At 31.1% G+C, this 20,875-nt stretch overlaps 1 protein-coding gene and 1 long non-coding RNA gene across 7 annotated transcripts in view; one reads left to right on the forward strand and one right to left on the reverse strand.

Moving 5' to 3' along the window:
• The window catches only part of LOC107485483 (putative disease resistance protein RGA3), a 23,874-nt gene extending 4,857 nt beyond the window's left edge, over positions 1-19,017 (forward strand). The window contains exons 2-15 of one of the 5 annotated variants that reach the window (XM_052260882.1): positions 6,428-6,738; positions 7,009-7,117; positions 7,876-7,944; positions 8,042-8,651; positions 8,759-8,840; positions 8,923-9,009; positions 9,096-9,206; positions 9,287-9,421; positions 9,506-9,609; positions 9,728-9,803; positions 9,931-10,035; positions 12,779-12,964; positions 15,530-18,635; positions 18,753-19,017. In XM_052260882.1, coding sequence (XP_052116842.1) covers positions 8,164-8,651; positions 8,759-8,840; positions 8,923-9,009; positions 9,096-9,206; positions 9,287-9,421; positions 9,506-9,609; positions 9,728-9,803; positions 9,931-10,035; positions 12,779-12,964; positions 15,530-18,424 — 4,269 coding nt within the window. In that variant the 5' untranslated portion in view covers positions 6,428-6,738; positions 7,009-7,117; positions 7,876-7,944; positions 8,042-8,163 and the 3' untranslated portion in view covers positions 18,425-18,635; positions 18,753-19,017. The remainder of the gene's footprint in view (positions 1-6,427; positions 6,739-7,008; positions 7,118-7,875; positions 7,945-8,041; positions 8,652-8,758; positions 8,841-8,922; positions 9,010-9,095; positions 9,207-9,286; positions 9,422-9,505; positions 9,610-9,727; positions 9,804-9,930; positions 10,036-12,778; positions 12,965-15,529; positions 18,636-18,752) is intronic. The other 4 variants (XM_052260886.1, XM_052260885.1, XM_052260884.1 and 1 more) reach the window with 4 other exon arrangements.
• Positions 1,105-4,728, reverse strand: LOC127746741 (uncharacterized). Of its 2 annotated transcripts, XR_008008387.1 has the most exons (6): positions 4,610-4,728; positions 4,196-4,276; positions 3,896-4,058; positions 3,380-3,491; positions 1,695-1,846; positions 1,105-1,315 (listed from the first exon to the last, which is right to left on the reverse strand). It is a non-coding gene; the product is annotated as an uncharacterized LOC127746741 (long non-coding RNA). The 2 variants fall into 2 exon arrangements; XR_008008386.1 differs by lacking the exons at positions 1,105-1,315; positions 1,695-1,846 and having other exon boundaries at positions 3,124-3,491.
• Positions 19,018-20,875: the final 1,858 nt, after the last annotated feature.

The raw sequence follows: 20,875 nt of genomic DNA on the forward strand, positions 1-20,875 counted from the left end.
AATTTTTTATTTAAATGAGTTTATCAAATTATTGTTGATTATATATTTAAAAATTTAATATTTTAAATTTTACTAAATAATATAGTAATTATTTTAAATTTTAAATCTTTTAAATTTTTTAAATTATAATTTTTATTATTATTTAATTTATATAGTAAAACTCAATAATTAAAAAACCGGTTTGTCGAATCACTTGTTGAATCTTAATATTTTAATATAAAATATTTATATAATAGAACTCAAATTATTGTTGAATCTTAATAACTAGTATATAACTAGTATATACTAAAAGTTTTAATGTTTTGGATTTCACTAAATAAATATAGTAGTTATTTTAAATATTTCAATCTTTTATTCAACAAGTGATCCCATAATCGATTTTTAAATTATTGAGTTCCATCATATAAATTAAACAATAATATAAATTATAATTTTAAAAAATTCAAAGATTTAAATTTTAAAATAACTATTATATTATTTAGTGAGATTTAAAATATTAAATTTTTAAATATATAATCAACAATAATTTGATAAACTCATTTAAATAAAAAAATTTTATTCTAAAAAACTTACAATTTAAAAACATAAAACTTTAAAATACAAATGATAAAATAATTTTATAATAATTTAATTATTTTTATTATTTTATGTAAAGAGAATTTTGTTTATTAAGGTCTAAAAATGATATTAAAATTAGTACTATCAAAAAATATTTTAAATTTAATATTATGAAAAAGAATAAAAAAATTTATATAAGGACTAATTTGATTAATTTTTAAAATTTTAGGGATGAAAATGACTTACGTTTGGATTTTCAGGGATTATTAATAAATAACTTTTTTACATGTCAAACGACACGTGGCGTGTTAGGTGTCACTGACTTGACACGTCAACCAATCATCTGGTGACACATGACACTTAACATGATACGTTATCATGCCATATGGTATTTAACGTGACACGTCATTATTTAACTAACAAAAGGATCAATTTGACTTATGTTTTATCTTTTAAGAACGAATATGACTAAAAAAAAATCATTTGAAAACTAATTTAAAGAATAAATGATCTTTTAGAGACGAATTTGCCTATTAACCCGTTAATAACACAATACTAGTATAACATTATTTGTCAGGGATAGCTTGTCCCCTGCATTGTCAACAAAAGGCTAATAATGTTTTGGTTACATCCAATATGGTGCGTTCCATTCTAGCATGAATATATGAAAAACGATTTTCATCCATCTCGCTTATCCACAACAATAATTACAGAAGAACCCTAAGGAGATCCATTTAGCACTGAAAAATCTTCAACACTACAAAAAATTCATCGAAAACCATCAAATTTATCGTCAAATCTAATTTCTATATGAAAGTTGACAGTAAATTCTTTTTTATTTTCGAACACCATCCATTAGAAGAAACCTCGACAAAAAAGTATTATTGTCGGATATTGCACATCCGATGCTAACTACTAAATGATTAACATCGACTTCTTTTTACAGTAAACCTGATGGTAATAATTGGCTGAATTTAATTTGAAAATTTTGAAACAATAAAACAATTGGATTATTCCCTTTATAAATCTAATAGTATTAAAAATATTTATTATCTCAGTATTATTTTGTAATCAAATAAATTATTTTTTAATCAAATATATAAAATACTAGATCGTCAAATCTTGTCTCATCTTACATATCTGCTCTAGTATCTACTGCATGTCAGCACAGTAGCAAGAAATAGCTTGTTTGTCCTCCTTCACCATATCCTGTTCGGCTAGGTGAGCAAGAAGGTCTATGATCTACTCAACGACCTGTTGCAAATGCTGATCTTGGTCCTATAGGTTACTACAAAAAAATTTGGTAAAAACAGCAATTTGTTTTGGTATTTATGGTTGTTTGAACAGCTATTATTATCAAAAACGCCAGTTTCAGAAAGCGACGTAATTATGGGTGCCATTCTAATTATTATGGCAATTTTATAAAAACTGACACAATGTCCTGGATTAAAACGACGGTTTTTAAATAGATTAAAACAATAGTTTAACATTTTCTAGTTCGTTAAAACGGCAATTCAAACCACCATTATTTTCAGGATAAAAATAGCATTTTTGGTTGGTTAAAATGGTAGTTTTGAACCGTCGTTTTACCCTGCAAATGACATTTTTATTGTTTAAAATTGTTGTTTTTACCAAGTTAAAATGATGTTTCATGTTGTTTAAAATGACAATTATAAACTGCTCTTTTTATTGGGTTAAAGTGACATTTTTTTATCTTTTAAAAATGCAGTTTTTACTGTCGTTTTTATCGTATTAAACAAATAATTTTTTAATTAAAATTTCATAATAACAAAAAATATTATCTATAGACAAAATATTATATAACTCATAAACAAAGTATTAAACATAATATATGATTTTTTAGTATTAAAAATCAAAAGTAGTAACTCGTATACAAAGTATCAAACATAACATAATTTTTTATTTTTAGACATTTTAACATGTAGTTCTTAATACATCAAATTTTTATCATAAAAAATTCATATTGCTTTGTTACTTGTTCCAAAAAATCTACTTTCTAATTTTTTTGGTGATGAAATCTCATTCTTTTAATTCAATTCTTATAACAAATATATAATTTGAAAATATAATAAAAAAATAAATAAATAAACCATTAATTTGAACAGTACAAAATAAATTTAAACAAAAAATGAGAATTAAGAACAAATAAACAGATAATTCAAACGAATACTGAGAATAAAAATGAGAATTAAGAAATAATCAAAGAGATAACTCAAACTTTTATTAAAAAAATAAAAGTACTTTAAAAAATTGAAACCCATTACCTCATCCCATAGACCCACAGTATTTTCGTTCTATCCTTAACATTTTCCGAAAATATTAATATCCACTAATATAACTTTTTAAGGTTTCTTAATAAAGAGTAAAGAGGGGGAAAACTTTTTTTATTTATGGCAGCCTAATGATTAACAACTTTTGATTTTGATGAAAGTTCTTCTACCATTACTTACAAACACAACAATTTTCCACTTCTACCTTTTTTCATTTTTGGTATCAATGGTTCTACTTCTAAATTTACTATTTAAAACAAAGATCCACATCATCAATAAACCATTAAGCATTAAGATACAATAGAGGAGAGAGGGGGAATAAAACAAAGACCCACATCATCAATAAACCATTAAGCATTTTGGAATAGTCTATTGATAATAGAGATCTGCATGAGACAAAATGACAGCAAGAAGTAGAATACTGCATTTTAACTAATCCAAAATCCTGGCGTGCAAGTGAAGTAAAGCCATTATAAAAATATTATTCATAATTAGTAACTATAATTAATCATAATAATAAGCTACGGTACCATCATAGAACTCGTACTTCACTTCCCATGTGCATCATAGAACTCAACTAAAGTTGTATCAGGGACAATAGTAGCTGGTTCCAGCAAGCATCCAAAGACATTGAATAGATCTCTGCAAAATTTAAAAAAAAAAAATACATGAAACTATTATACAAGTAGTGGGAACTTTATGCAGATATAATCAAAGAAACAGAAAAACTGAAATGAGAAGACTTAGCTTGAAAGGTTACAAATTTGAGGAAACAAAACAATCAATGCCATTGGTCTCTTTTCAAACCAAAATTTCAACATACCTACTATTTAAAATGAGGTCTTTTACAATGTATTTTTTTTCCAAGATTTTTCTTTGGTTTTCGTATATTATTCAAACACGCTCCACAAATCATATATACATATAGTTAGCTCAAAGTTGAAGGGATTATTCCCATCAAGTACAAAGTAGTGTTAAAGATTAAAATCTTAAACTAAAACCACAGAACAGATAAACAAAACTAACAGTGAACACATAATTAATACCTTTGGTTTTTAAATCATAAGAAGATCAAAGGCTAGCAAGATTCAGCTCAGAAGAAGATCGAGCAAATGAGTTTAATATCAAAGGCTACTAACATCTATGGGGAGCAATTTGTGAAGAGAGTTGTTGAATACATTGTAAAGTGTGGTCTCTGGCATTCTTGAGCTGCAGAGCAAAAAATAAATGAACACATAAACAGATAATCTATAGATAAACAAAGAATTGGCATCATGATGTAAATTCTGTCATCTATATATAGAAAAAATAAATAAGAAAAATCAATAAATCAAGTCGATACTTACGTCCAAATCCTGCCTTTGGTATGTTCTATCAGCAAGGGAAAATTCCTTGCACATAGGTACTACTCAGGATTATACTCCGACCTGTATATGTGACAATGTAAATGCACTGAAGCAGCAGTTCAATTGTCTAGGAAAAAGCAATAATAAGTTGAGGAATGGATGCTTCACACAAGGACACTTAGTTATTTATCTACATTAACTGAACACATAAAAATAATTCAAAAAAAAAAAAATCCATAACAATTAGTTTAACTCTAGTGAAACTTGTATAACATGTTTCTTTGGATATGAATGAGACAACACATAATCAGTTGAGAGGTTAACAAGGATAGCAACAATAAATAATAGATATAGACAAATATATCAAGTCAAGCCAAGAGAAACTTGCAAATTGAAAAACAAATTCAGGAGCACCTGTAATTAATGGTGTGGCTAACAAAATAAGGGTACTTCTTTGAGGAGAAAGAACCCCCAAAATTATGTGTATATTACTACATATATATACATACTAGGCTAATTTTTTATTAATTGAGCCACCGGATTAAGCACTTGAGATTGAAAACTAGTGACATAATTTATAGCCACCAAATAAAAATATACTAATGACAAACTAATATGACTACCAAGTACCACAAAAGAATAAATATCACAAAGATGCTTTGCAAGTTGATTGTACCTCAATATCCAAGACAATTTCCTTTAAGTTATCGTTAGCAATGATTTTTATGTCACCATCATTCTGCCATCAAGTTAGCATGTTAGATTAGTGGCTAAAATACCTGGCCAAAAGAACATTTATGAAAAATAAAAATAATACAGTTGCTGGAAATCTGGATTTGACTTGAGGAAATGTTTTAAGTGTTTTTAAAGAAACCTTCATCAAATGCCTAAGAAAAAAACAGACACATAATTTTTAGCTCCAACTAGGATTTCAATTTCAAACATAACTAAATGTAGAAGATAGCACACATGCACCTTCCATAACATGTTAACAAAATGAACAGAGCTCCTAACAAATAAAGAGAAGCATACCTTAATTTTGTCAACAATATCAGAATACTAGCTAAGTATACCTTAATTTTTAAAGTAAAAAAATCTAGGTAAGTATAATACCTTAATTTTTAGCACCTCATGACCATACTAAAAGTCCGGACGTTACCTACCTCTACTCATTTAATTTCATACTATATTTATTTAATATTGAGCCTTTGCGAATACGAACCGAAATTTTAAGTAAAAAAACGAAAAATCTTTATTTTAAACCACTTAATCACAAAGGTATATATCCATATAACATTATATTTATAGACTTATTCAAGGATTCTCTAACATAAGTCCTACCCCTCTAAAAACCAAAACAATAAACGACGAGGAAAAAACAAAATATAAAACTAAACCAAGTATAGAAAGTACGAATACATATATACATAAAACTTTGTAGTTCGGTCGCAGCTCCACGCCAAGGATTCTTGAACCTGTCGCTAAAAAGAAAGTCTGTAAGGGATGGAAACATCGTCTTCGCAAGTTCTCAGTAGGAAAAGGGAATGCTATAAAACTAACGAATAAAATGCGAATCATTAACTTTATTTAATAAAACTATTTCTATCAAACCTTTGAAAATACTTTTTAATTTTAATTTACATAATTAATTACTTTTTTAAAATTTTTGAACTTAAAACAAATCTAAATGACATCGGTTCTTAGTTACCTCAATACACAAACTAATAGCAGAAGTAAGAGACCCAATTCAACATACAAACAAGTCACATTAAGACAAACAGCACAATGGCAGAGAAATAAAACAAGCAAACACAACCAAATACAAATGTGCAATATGATGCATGTCTGTCCTAAATAAGTCATGAGCTCATGCGTCGGTTGTCTACCTACAACCCGACATTACTTAGGGCGAACCCCGAATATGGCTTCTCCACTGTGTCAGTCAAGCACATAGGTATCATCATAGGCGAACTCATGTCAGTTAGGATACCTCGGCATCACGGGTTTATCCGTGTTAGGTTGAAACATAACCATAATAATTTTGCTAGCATCTCTAATGTCCACCACAATAAGAAACAGGCTATCAGTCAGGCGGACATTCTCGCATTAGCAATTCGCCACAAAGATCCAATCAAACAACCAATTCTCAATTATTTTTTAATTCATCGTTTCTCATTTCCTTTCTTTTTGTCATGCCTCCGCATCACCAAATAATCAATCATACCTCCGCAGCAAGGTATAGTGCAGCGTGGCACAGCAGCGACCAATAGTGTCGAAGTGGGGTGGCAACACGCAAACTAAAGGGCAAGGAGGAAAGAGAAATCCAACAGAGGTTGGTAGGGACACAGGGGCGGGGATGGAGACTTTTTAAGCGAGGCTTAGGGATGGCGATAGCGGTTGCAGGCGGTGCTGCAACGGTATAGAGGGAGGAGATGCAGAGAAGGTGATTAAGACTGGAAGATAACAAAGGGAAAAAGCGAAGGGGGATGGACAAAGTTGTCAGATTTAGTTTTGAATTCAAATTTTCGGCGAAATATCTTATGGTAATGTTTGTCTTGTTAAGCAAAGCACATCATTTCATTTAATCTCGTTACCCTCATACAATCCGATGTTAAATCTGATAGTAATGTTCATGCCATTTTAAATTCAATTTGAGCCAAAAGTTTGCGTTGGATTTCTCAAAGAAATTGCCTATTTGACGATAATAATCATCAGAATTTCATATTTTCACCTTTACCATCAAACTTTCCAACACTAAATTCAATTATAGCAGCCTCAAAATAATCCGATGATAATAGGCTTATTTCTTGTAGTGCAACAGGAGACACCGTGCCGAAAGACAAATAGAGACGTGACAGTGTAGTGACAACAACAATTGATGTTTGGGGACATCGTGTTGATGTCTTGGTGGAGGAACTCTAGGTAGGGTCTTTGCTTTGTTTTCTATAATATTCTAAAAATTGGATTGTATCATCTAGTTTCACTAGATTAACCAGAAATCAATCATTTGTTCGGTTCAGTTAACTAAAAATATCGAACAGCAAAAAAGGAAGAAAAACATTTAAATTGGTTAAAAATAGATAAATGATTTCTCATTTACTTTTTTAAAAAGCCTTTCCTTTGCCAAAACGACATAGTTTTTACTAAAAAAATTGAACAAAAAATTAAAGACTAAACTATTAAAATGGTATCCAAAGTTCACATCATTAGCAAAAACAATCTCAAAAGATGTTAACAATGATTAAGTTCTCGAAAGATTTAAAAACATGAAAAAAGAGCTAGATATAAAATATATATTCTAAAAAGAGATTTTAAAGATCAAATTTTGATATAATTTTTCGTAAGTGTTATTTGAAAGATAAGATTTATTCATTCACAAAATTTGATAATTTTATGTCAATTGATTTTTTTTTAGAAAATATTTTATTGAGAATAACCAATTATTTTTGAAAAAAAAATCTGGATATCCAATTTTGTTTCAAATTTTTTGTGCGGCTTTCGTTTACTAAATATGAAAGTTTTTTTTATCAATTATGAAAAATATAATATTTATTGATTATTTTTGTCACATTTGTACATTGTCGATAACATCTTTTAGAAAAAAATTTTTGTCGGCATGTGAATCTTTTCGGGGATCTTAATTGTAGTGCCACTAAGTGGTAGTTGAATCTTAATTGCAGGGATTCTTGTTTTCGATTAGGGAGGATACTGAGTCTATCTTCTTTGTCCCCTCGAAGTGGAAGAATCTGGTAAGAATAAACTCTTTTGCTAAACATATTTCCCACAAGGGCATTATGCATGGAAGTGTCTGGTTGTTTTTGTTTTAGCTAATCCGTTGGTTTGCAGAAAACGAGCATCACATCTTTGAGGAGAAGATAACAAGGCTGATCTAGGAGGATGTTAAGTTAGGAGGACTTGATGTTAGCAGGGGATCCAAGAGTCAAAGAAGGCTTGTTGTTCGAAAGAAGATGAGCCAAAAAGATAAGGATATGGATATAATTATAAAGAATAAGGAGGATATAGATCCGGGACATAGTGGAAATGAGGTTGACATGAAAGGAAAGGTTCAGAAGGAGATCAATAAGGATCCTAAGCAGAGTGATAAGCAGCCTCAAGATGCTGTTAGTGATAAGGGTCCTGCGAAAGGTAATATGGCTGATGAGGATATTAGGAAGAATGTTAGGTTAGATGATGATAGAAACTATGTATCTACTTCAGACACGCGACTTGGTACTCCTCCGACATCAGAAGGTGATGACGTGGCTGATGACAAAGCAGGTGAGTTAAACGAAGATGAAGCAATGTCCCCCATTGCAACGGCAACATCTCTTAGGTCACAAGAGTTGATTGTCTTCAAGGCCCCATATGGTTTTTCAGATGAGTTGACAGACAAGGTGTATTCATATTGTACTACTGAGGAAGATAGTTCGTTAGCCAAGAGGCTTTTTCTTTCTGAGTATGTTTATATTTACTGCAATTTCATTATTTACGAGAGGAGACCTCTTGGAAAACTTCTTCATATTGAATCTTATTATCTTAAAAGCCTTTCTTTGCCTATGTTAGCGTGATTGCAATAGGGTTTGACCACAACTTGACTCGAATAGACAGCATAACGGCAAAACCTAGAGAATGGATAAGCAACCATGTACGTATTGTGTATCGAATTTCTTTTTTCTTCATATTGCATTGCATCCTATTAACTGTCTCTTCTACATTATCATGCTCAGCTTATGCATTTTGTCATCGAGGTTCTTAATAATGAAGGCCCGAACGATCGATTGAGAGAATGTGTTTTTCTAAGCCCATACTTGATGGTATATGTTGGTGGAGACTCTTTTTTTCCAATCCTTTATATTTATTATTAAATCCGATATTTGACTTAAAAATATGAGTGTTTCAGCAATCCCTTGCATCGAACTTTAAAGAATCTCAGTCAGGAAAATATGAATTGCCGCAAGAACTGAAAGATCATCCTTACTTTAGGCCTAATCAGATAAGGGATCAAAATTTGGTAAAAGCGCTACAATTCATGTTCTTTTTTGCATTGTTATTACACTATTTTTGGAGTGACCATCTAATGAGTATTTGTAGATTATGGGACCACTTTTGTGGAAGGGGCACTGGTGGGCTTATGCACTTGATCGCAAGCAAAAGGTGGTTTACGTGCTTGATTCCATTCACCAAAGTTGCCCAGATGATGAAAGAATGCAACTAGACTGCTTAGTGGTGAGTATGATTTGGTTTTCATGAAATACAACACTTGTATGAAAATTTCTTTATGACAAAACAACTGGCCTTTTATGTGTGTAGTCGAAGAGGCTAGGACAGATTCTTTCTTTGAAAGATCCTAATTACACTTTTACATATAGTGGACTCCACACCATCTATGCCCAAGTACCTAAGCAACACAATAGGTGAGCCAATAGCGTATGTTGAAGCAGTCTTTCGCAGTTGCTTTGTATATTTTTTTATTTTTTGGTGGTATAAAGACTAGTCATAGATGATGTTGACCTTAGTATATTTGCTTTACAGTGATGATTGTGGAGTCTTCGTGTACAAGTACCTTCAGCAATGGAAACCTAACACCTCATTGCAGGGTTGCAACCAGGTTAGGACACTATGATTTCCTTGAGCATTATTATCATCTGAATTATTGGAGACATCGAAAGTTGGTGACGAACATCAAATTTTGAACAGCATTTTTTAAATTGTTACTTTGACGTCGCATTTTTCAGGAACAAATTGCGTATTTCCGAAAAGAACTCCTCTTATCGTGCGTTCTGAGTGGCTCGAACACTAAACGGGAAGAACTACTTCACCAAGTGGATAAATACTTTAAGGTGATCAATACAAAAAGAATTCTTCGTCATCATGCCCCCTTTGATGAGATAATAAAACTCCCGACTAAAAAAGTTACATGACTTTGAACATAATGTAACATAGATCTTACAAGAGTTATAGGTCCATTGAAAGGAAACACAACACTTGAGGAAATAAAACTCCAGACTAAAACATCTAATGAAAACATACTTAGGAAAATACAACCGTCAAAGTATTCGGGAAAATCGATACAAGTCCAATGGCATGACCAACATTAGCTAAGATAGATCAACTACGAGTTTTTCTTTTAATATTTCTTAAAAGAGTAAAAGTCATTCCATATTTGGATATGGCAAAAAAATTTTTTTTATCTATAAATTATATTTGGATACAATAATATAAAAATATTTGTTTATTTATTATATAAAAAATATTCTTTTTTAGGAAAAAAATCTTTTAAAAATGACATAAATTATAACTTTTCAAAAAAAAATTTAAAATTTTTCTAGTGCTTTTACTTTTATTACTACTAATCTGTCAAACACGCTAAAAGTAAAAAATATATTTTTTTAATAAAAAAATATTTTTTTATCAACTTAATAACACCCAAAGAATAGATTAATATAGGAGTTTAATGTTGATGCACTGATAGTGTAAAGTATTTTATACAGTGATGCAATCACATCCGTTTTTTTGAATGATCATTTACGTGGTCAATGTAAAAGGTTGTTATTTTTGTTGATCTGACATTACGTAATTAGATGCACATGTAAAATTACTTTACACTAACAGTGCATCAAAATTAAATTCTTAATATATGTTATTCAAAAATATTATCTATTATATATTATTAATTTTACAACCAAAATATGCCACATGTCACTTCCTCATTACAATTGAAATCAAATATTTCTCTCCAAAATTAAAGAGTTCTCCCATTTTCCTTCTTCCTTCTCTATCTCTCTCATTCCTTCACTCACTCTATCTCTTTTATATATCATTATCAATGACTAATTACAAATTTTAAAATCAAAATATACAACATGGCATTCTCTAGTTATATTTAAATTAAAATTAAAATTAAAATTAAAATATTGAAATTAAAATAGAAATATAGCTATATTATATATAATAACTAATTTAATAACCAAAATATGTCACATATATAACACTTTCTTTATTAAAATTGAGAGAAAATATTTTTCTCTCAAATTAATAAACTCTCTTTGTACATTCTCTTATCTACCTCTCTCCTTTTTTCAATTTCTCTTTATCCTTTTCACTCTATATATAATTTATAATTTATATTTTATATTAATAATTTGACAAATCAAAATGTATCATTAAATATTTTTTCATTACAATAAAAATAATTTTTTTCTTCTAAAATTAGCAAACTCTCTCTCTCCACGAGATAGGACTCAGGTGACGACGACGTGATTCAAGCTTGTGATGTTGCTGCGGTGAGGGACTGAGGGGTGACCTCGAAAGTGAGAGGGGAGGAGCTTGGCGTTGACAGTGGGGGGGGTAGGAGGTGGGTAGACGGCTGTGGTGACTGGTGAAAGGACCTAGAGGAGAGAAGTTGGTGACAGTTAGGGTTCTTGGCTTACTGGTTCTCAACTTCTCATATATATATATATATAAGATAGGGTATTTTAGTCTTTTCACGTAACAGAAATTATACCGATCCTAAGAGGCGGGACTTCTATCCTCGTCTTCGTCCCATTTATTATTTCAACTCCTGTCTCCATCTTCTGCGGGTACAAAACTGCCTCCATATCTGCTTCTGAACAGTAAATTTCCGTGGGTACCCGTCCTGCCGGGAATTTTTCCCATTCCTAAAGCTCAGTGGGGTTATGCCAAACTTAAAGGCTATTCTTCATTATCATCGTTAGAATGACAAGGATTATGAAATCTTTCTGTTGAAGATCCATTCAGAGAATAACAAAACAGCTATGCGTATAGATTGATTATCCATCAGAAAAGCCTACAAGATGGGCAGAGGCAAACTAGATAGAATTAACATAAAAAACAAATGAAGACAACTTCATCAATAGTAAAGACTATCCATCTAATCCTAAGGACGACGACAGCGATAACGAATAAAATGTGTTTGACCGACATCTATACAAATGGACCTCTATTAGTTATAATTTAAATAAAAATAACACTTTTAAAATGTATCAAAATTAAATTTTATAATTTATCATCTAATAACAATTTTTTTTCACATAAAAATAATTATAGAATTTATTGTAGTATTCATTTGTTTAAAATTGGTTATGTTTCCAGTGTCTCCGGTGTAATTTTGTTTTTGGTGACTCATACACCACTCTCAAGAATATATATTTCTTTGACTAAAAACCAGTCTTTTATCATTATGTAATTGAACTTCTATTTTTATTTTTATTAGCTTCTTGAAAAATTTTATTTTAATTCAGTAGATGATGGATGACTTTTATTTATAAAAATATATTTTAAATAATTTTGTCATATATTAATTGTACAGTTCGATTACGATTTAACCATGGTTATTGAATTTTTGAATGATTGATTCATTGACTGATTGGATTCTCACAACTTTGATTTTCTAGCATTTGTCTACGTGTGTCTTGCTTCTGGTCCTGCCTTATGGTTCTCCTCTCTCTTTAATTTCATTATATGTTGTATTTCCATAAGAGTGATGTATTGTGAGTTAATAGTTTCAAAAAAAATTTGAGTTATAGAGTTTTGTTTAATTATTTTACGTTTATTTTGGTGCAGATGTCTTCCCCATCAGGTTTTGAATATGATGATAATAGTAATTGTGAGATTTTGTCTCCAACAAAGAAGAGTGTATATGTGACTCCAAAAGAGATGAATGCGACATCAAAGGAAGTTGTTAGTGTGTCTCCTAGGACTCAAAAGAAGAAGGTAGCAAAAAGATACGTGGAACCTATGATTGAGCAGGTATATGGAAGTTAAACATTTTGTTAATCTAATTATAGATTATATATTTCATCACTTACATAACAGAGTTTCTTACTCTAAGAACTACACTTTCAAAACAAAAACAAATCTTCAACCCTATCTTATAACCCAGATAGCTCATATCATTAGAACATAACAAATACAATTAACAATCCCAATAACTCACACTGCAACCAAAGTCCAAGAATCTATTTCTGGTTTTGCATTGGGATTCTTTTTCCAGCATCAACTCCAGTTCCTTGATTTTCTCTTCCAAATATGATAATCTGCCTTACATCTGAGTCTCTACACCACACAACATCAACATTCCTTGATTTCGAATCAAAATGCTCTTCAATGATCTCATCAAGACACTTAAAATATTTACAGCGTGGGGAGTTGCATCTACAATTAACCCATCAACTAACATCAATTTTTTCTAACTAAAAATTTTGGTAAAATAAAAAATAAACGTCTAATATAATCAAAATAATATGGTTCACACAAAAGTTAAAAATATAAAGTTATTATCCTTAATTTTATAAGGTGAGTTTGGATTGATTTTTTAAAAAAATATTTTTTTATTTAAAAAAAATTAATAGACAAAAGTTATTTTATATTTTTTTAAAAATTTTAAGCATTAAAATCTTTTTTTATTTTTATTTTTTCTAAAAATAAGGTATTGTTAGCTTTTAAAAAAATAAATAATTTGCCTTTTAAAATAATATTATTTTTTTAAAAAAATACATATTCAAATTAGTTTAAAATTAAATAAAGAAAAAGACTTACATACAGTCTTTTTCTTTTTTTCGGTAATACATATAGTTATTTTCATATAAAATTAATGGTTAAAAATTATTAAATAATAATTTAGTCAAACATATCAAATCATGTAACAGTTTTCAACTAATAATTTTTAGAAAAAAAAATTATAATAAAAAAAGCCAATCTAAACCCACAACTAATGTTTGAGTGAGTTTCTTTAAAAAAAATAATTTTTGAGTTTTTTTTAAAAGATTTTTTAAAAAAAATAAAAGTAATTTTATGTTTAAATATCTCATACAAGATATTTGATTTTCTAAAATAAAAAATTAGTAAAGTAGTAAAATAAAAAATTAATTATCATTAATTTTGTAACTTACATGAAATTTGTGCCTCACTGTCTTACTTTAAAAGTGATTAGCTACTCACTTTTTCGCTTTACCAACTTTCTTACTTTAAAAGATTTTGATTTTTTTTACAAAATAAATATTTTTATTTATTAATTATGTTTAGTACAATAATATAAAAGAGGAGTGCTACACATACAAGTTATTTTTGTTTACAAGTCTTACAAGTTGGGCCTAACACGCGCGTTACAGAAGAAGAAGCAGAAGAAGAAGTTGGGCCTAACACGTGCGTTACAGAAGAAGAAGAAGAAGAAGAAGAAGAAGTTGGGCCTAACATGTGCATTACAGAAGAAGAAGAAGCGTGAATATAAATGACTTGTATGATTTGTATGGAAAAGCGTTCTCTCTTGGCCTTCGATCTCCTTCTGTTTTTTTCGATTTTCATGGTTTCTGAAATCAAGCTTTGAAATTGTTTTGAAGATGATGGAACTTCAGAAATATACCCGAACGATTACAAAAATACACCCAAACGATTATAGAAATACATCCAAAGGATTACAGAAATACACCCAAACAGTTACAGAAATAAACCAAACGATTACAGAAATACACCCAAAGGATTTAAGAAATACACCCAATATAGAAAGAGACAGTATATTTCTTCTTGAAATCAATACACCCAAAGAATTATAGAAATACACCCAAAGAATTACAAAAATACACCCAAAGAATTTAAGAAATACACCCAAAATTCGTTGAAGTACACCTTATACATAATTCAGAACTCTTTTTCTTTTTCCTCCTCATCTTCTGCTGCTGCTTCTTCTTCAAAAACGATTTCAGAGCTTCATGTCAAAAAACAATGGAAACCGAAAATAACGAAGAAAGAAAACAAAGAGAAAAGCACGTAAATGAAGAAGAAGAACAGGAAGAGGAAGAAGAACGTGTAGCAAGAAGAAGAAGAAGGAGAAAGAGAAGGCAAGAAACGTACCTTGAATAATGTTTTTTCGTTTTTTCTGGTGATTTTGATGAAGGAGAAAGAGAAAACGAAAAGAGGAGAAGAAATTTCAATAAAAAAAGAAGGAGGAAGAGAAGAAAAAGAGACACAGAGAAAGAAGAAGAAGAGAAAGAGGGAGAGGAAGCACGGAGAAAGAAGAAGAAGAAAAAGAGATACAAAAAAAATGTAAAACAATGTGTTTATAAATGACTTGTATAACTTATATGAAAAATCACTTGTATGTGGAGAATTACTCAATATAAAAATATTTTTTTATTTATTATGTAAAAAATATCCTTTCTTTTTAGAAGAAGAAAATATTTTTAGAAAAGATATAAATTATAATCTTTTAAAAAATATTTTTTATTTTTTTATTTTTGTTATTAGTAATTTATCAAACATGCTTAAAAATAATTTTTTTTTTTAATTAAAAAAAATTATCAACTTCACAATATGCAGAAAAAGACGGTCGTGGAAGAAGGAGAAAGAAAGATTGCCGGAAGAGAAAACGAAAAGGAAGAAATCATAAATAGGATTTTGTCTTTGACAACAGTTGAAGGTGTTGTTTTGGTGCTTAGGATTGTGGGGATGAAAGGGATCGGGAAAACAGCACTTGCTGAATTAATTTGCTGTGATGATAGAGTGACAACAAAATTTTCGGTGAAATGGAATGATATCCATGGCAACTCTTCTGTTGAGTCTGTCAAGAAAGAAATTATTCGTGAATTAGAGATAGAGGGGAAGGGAAAGAAGAAAATTGCAGATCTTAATCCTGAAGAAGCTACGAGAAGAAGTAGATTCCTTCTAGTGCTGGATGATTTACGAAGCGAGAACCATGAAGAACTGCTCAGTTTGCAAAGAGAACTGACGAAGGTTCCTGGCTCATCTGGTGGTGTAATCCTTGTTACCACGCAGAATATTCTAGGGCCCCCCATGGTGGTCGAAAATTCTTGGGCACTAGGCAGTCTGGGAGAGGAATATTGTTGGGCTCTATTTGAGAAAGTTATAGGTGGAGGTTCAAGTGAATCAAAGATCAGTGATGCCCAAAAGAAGTTGATAAAAAAGTGCTGGGGAGTCCCTGGAGCAATAACAAAATTGGCAATAATGTTGAAGGCTCGTGAAACAATTTCTGAATCAGACATAAAGAATTTTGAGCGGAAATTCATGCAGGAGATGAAGACTATGTACTACGATGAACTCCCCTCCTGGCAAGTGAAAGAATGCTTTGCTTATTTACCATTTTTAATCCCTAAGGCAAGTCAAGCAGTCGAGGTTGACACACTAGTTCAGCTTTGGATGGCAGAGGGATTTTTGAGCCCATCCAATTCTTCTTCTCAACCAGCACAATTGGGAGTTAGCATTATAAGAGAATTCTGTCGCAGATCATTCCTTTTCTTTAGAGGAAACCAATTTGGCAGCATTACAGATTGCTGCGTGTATAACCGGCTATTGTGTGATCTGTCAAGATTCGTAGCCGACGAGGGCGGCTTCTACATGGACTTCTACATGGGTGATCGTGGCGAGAATGACATGCAAACTGTCCGTCGAGTGTTATTAGCTCAAGACTTTGATTTTGCAAATGGGATTCCTAAATCCCTCAATAAAATAAAGAAACATTTGCGTACCATTCTCTTCCCCCTACCTGAAACCCTCGACATCCCCCAACCAGGAACCAACGACTGGTCCTCACGAATTCCACATGATGTCATATTAAGCCTGTCTGCATGTGATGCAATTTTCCGTGCATTCAAGAATTTGCTTGTGTTGGACCTAGCAGATTTAGGCATAAGGAAACTGCCCAAATCAATTGGAAAGTTGAAACGTCTAAGATACCTCAATCTGTCTCATAATGACATGGAGGAACTTCCCTCTTCCATTGGAAAGCTAACGAGACTGCAGACATTAAATTTGTCTCGTTGCCATCAACTCAAAAAGTTGCCCCGTGAGGTACGACATTTAGTGAGTCTGAAGCATCTGGAGCTAGAGGGGTGCCTGCATCTGGCACACATGCCGTCAACATTAGGGAAGCTAACAAAGCTTGAGAAATTGTCCCATTTCACAGTCAGCAACAGTAATTGCAAGCACAAGCAATTGCAAGATTTTGCAGAATTGATGAATCTTAAAAACTTAAGGGGGAGGTTGGAAATTCTACACTTGGAGCGCTTGAAATTTGAGGAACCACGGCATGTTGGGCGTGCCTATTTGAAAGAGAAAGAACATCTTGAGGACATCAGTCTGAAATGGAGTCATGATGATGATAACAATAAGAAAGGCAATGAAAAATCACTGCTGGATTGTCTTGAGCCACATCCGAATCTTCAAGGATTATCTATTAAGGGATATAGAGGTACAGCATTTTCAACTTGGCTCTCGTCCCTCAAAAATCTTGTTAGCTTTACTTTGAACAACTGCTCCATGTGCACTTTTCTCCCTGCATTGAATGGATTCCCTAATCTTAAAGTTCTCAGACTTGAAAGGTTGGACTCTTTGAAATACATAACAGATGGAACCAAAGGCAGCACAGAACTGGGGTTAGGCATGCTACAATATTTGTCGATATCAGATTGCCCAGAGCTCACAAGTTGGTGGCGGCCTAGTGAAACAGCTCACAACAATGCCATATCATTTAGCTCCCTGTCAGTTTTGCATGTCAAATACTGTCCAAAACTAAGTTCTATGCCATTGTATCCCTATCTTACCACGAGTCTGATTTTGGAGGGTTCCAGCATGAGAACGTTGTTGGACACCATAAATTATAGGTCAACCTCAAATCCTGCTGCTCTTCCCCTCTCCAGATTGGCATGGTTGAAAATTAACAACGTAGAGGAAGAGTCTTATCTACCGAATAACTGGCTAGAAAACTTTGTCTCACTCCAATATCTTTGGATCAGTGAGAAAATGACAGTGGTCAAAAGTTTCAGACATCTTCGCGCACTTAACACCATGATCATCACAAACTGTACAGGAGGGGACTTACCTAGTGAGGAATGGGATGGTCTCAAAATGCTCCGGCATCTGACAATACAGGAAGTTGCTAAGCTGAAATCTCTTCCATCAGGAATCAAACATCTTACATCTCTAGCTGCTCTATGGATCATCGGTTGTCCTGAGTTAGAAACTTTGACAGAGGAAATAGGCAATCTCAAATCCCTTAATATTCTTCACATTGAAAATTGCCACAAGTTACATTCGCTTCCCAAAACAATGATCCAACTCGAATCACTAAAAAATTTAGTGATTAGGAGCTGCCCGTTGTTGTTGCCAAGGTGCCAAGAAGGAACCGGTGATGACTGGCCACAGATCAAGCACATCAAACATATCTACGTGGCTGGCACTTCTGAAGTCTTTGAGTAATAACATCAATCAAGTCCGAACTGGTTCGGCTAACCGGTCTCTTGGGTACTTGACAAAAGACTTGCCCTAAGCCTCTAATAATCTAAAAGATTGGTATAGCTATGCAGTTTTGCTACTTCTTTCTTCAGTCTTTGTTCATACAAGTATTACACCTCGGGCATTGGTTGGGTATTCCAAATCAACCTGAATTTCAATCTTCGTTCAGGTGTAGGTATAATCTATCATTTTCTTTGCTCCTTCTAAACTTTACTGAGTTACTAATTAATGTTACCGAGCCATAATTTTTGTGCTACTTATACTCTTTGGATCAAACTTTCACTGTGATCAGGAATCCAGCTATTGGTGAGAATCAGATGGAACTAGATGAGTCTTCTGGGTAAGATAAAGATTTGGTGTCTACCTTTGATGTCATGTGTTTGTATTAAAGGTTAAATAAAAAGGACAGCAACCTTCGTTTTATTATCCAAAGAAAAGCTTCTGAGATACATTTCTTTACATTTTATACGTTATGATCGTTGAAAGTATGTAACATTACCATGTTCGGGATACTTATAAATCTATGCATAAATTTAGTTGGATCACTCATTTTGTATACCTGCATTCTTCAATTATAAAAAAAACTGCCGTCTTTTTTTGTGATGGTTCACTCCTAAGTCCTAATGATTCCTTTTAATCAATTAAGGTTCGTGCAGATTATTTATTTAGTGGAATAACAAGGATATGGAAATTATCAATATGTACTCTGGATCCACAATTGACATGAGTCAGGATAATTACTTTCAAGAACTTTGTATTAATAATTATTCTATAGTATGTAGAGAATAACATAACGTGCAGAACCCTAAGCAAGGTAGCAAGTGCAACATACACCATACTCTCCCAAATCGTTCAGTTTAGTGAAACCACAGTCACGTTTCTTCCACTCATCAACACTGACGCAGCAACATCAGTTCTAGACGCTTATTGACACAGGATAGAGTTGTCATTTTGCAACACCATAAATCCCTAATCACACAACGAATAAAATAGAAACCAAGATTCGTAATATAGTTCCCAGTTTTAGAACTAGGGAGAACTTTCTTAAATCCACCCGTTATTTGCTCTTCTAGCTGTGTCCTGTGCATACTTTTCAGTGCAGAACAAAGAAACAGGTTTCTTTTCTTTCCTTTCCTTTTTCTCTTTTCCAGACTTGGTTTGGTATAGTCGATCTGCTTGATTAAGTTCAAACAGTTATTTTATACCACCCATGCAAAAGACAAAAAGGTTCTTATTTAGACAAAAATTACTTGATTAATCTATCAATTCTGTTTCTATGTGACTATGAATATATGATGTGTAATGCTTCACCAAATTGAATAGAAATTAGGAAAAAGCATGGCATTGATACTGCCATACTGGCAAGAGATAAAATCACTTAAACATTACTATGAACACAATTATATATGTCTTCCAAAACAAATAGTAGCACGTGTAAAAAGTAGAAAGTAAACAAAACATTAAGAAGCTGAAGAGACTATATATATCATTCAAGCAAGAGTGTCCTGATTGCTAATTGCTAAGGGACTACTTTTCCTAATTGCTAAGAATGTGTTTTAATGCATTATAGAGACAGAGATAAAACACAAGGAGGCCATTCAGATAAAGATGTCTAAAACGTCTTTTTTTTTTAAAGATATTTTCATGTTGTGTTTTAATTGGTTTCTGTATAATTTATTTGGTGTTCTTCATCACATATTATTAAATTTCTCAAAAGATTTTCTTTTCAAAAACAATAAAAAATATTTAATTTAGACTAAAATAAAAAAGGTAATAGATTAACTATAAGAGTAACAAAATATATATAATATTAATTAGTTTTTAAAAAATTCTGAAAAAATAGTTTTTTCTAATAAAGTGTTATTAAAAAATTAACATTATAAAAACTAATTTCAACCAATATGATATAATAGGTTATTAAATATATTTAATACAAAACACATTGAATATAAATTTTTATTGAGATTAAATTTTAAATAATTTTTAATTGAATTTCAAATATTTTTATTTTAAAGAGTTAGAATATTTTAACATCATTTTTTCGTATCTTTTTAATTGAGTCTTTAATTTTTTAAATTATGAACCTTATTTATAATTAAGAGTAATGTTTTAACACCACCAATTAGTCACACATATAAAAATACAAGAACAATTCTATTGTCATAATTATAATCTAACTTTATAAGTAATACAATACAATAAAACTATATATAAGTAATATAACTAAATTTTATCTACATCTATAGTCACATTTCATAAATAATATAATTAAATTATATTTATATTTATAATTAAAATATGAATAAAAATACAAAAAATATCAAGATAGTTAATTTTTTTCGTTCATAATTTTTTTTATTATTTTTGTTGTGAAAAGTTTAATTATTTTAATAATTAATTATTTTTTAAAAAAGA

The sequence above is a fragment of the Arachis duranensis genome, chromosome 4 (genome assembly GCF_000817695.3).
Source record: "Arachis duranensis cultivar V14167 chromosome 4, aradu.V14167.gnm2.J7QH, whole genome shotgun sequence".
Lineage (NCBI taxonomy): Eukaryota > Viridiplantae > Streptophyta > Magnoliopsida > Fabales > Fabaceae > Arachis > Arachis duranensis.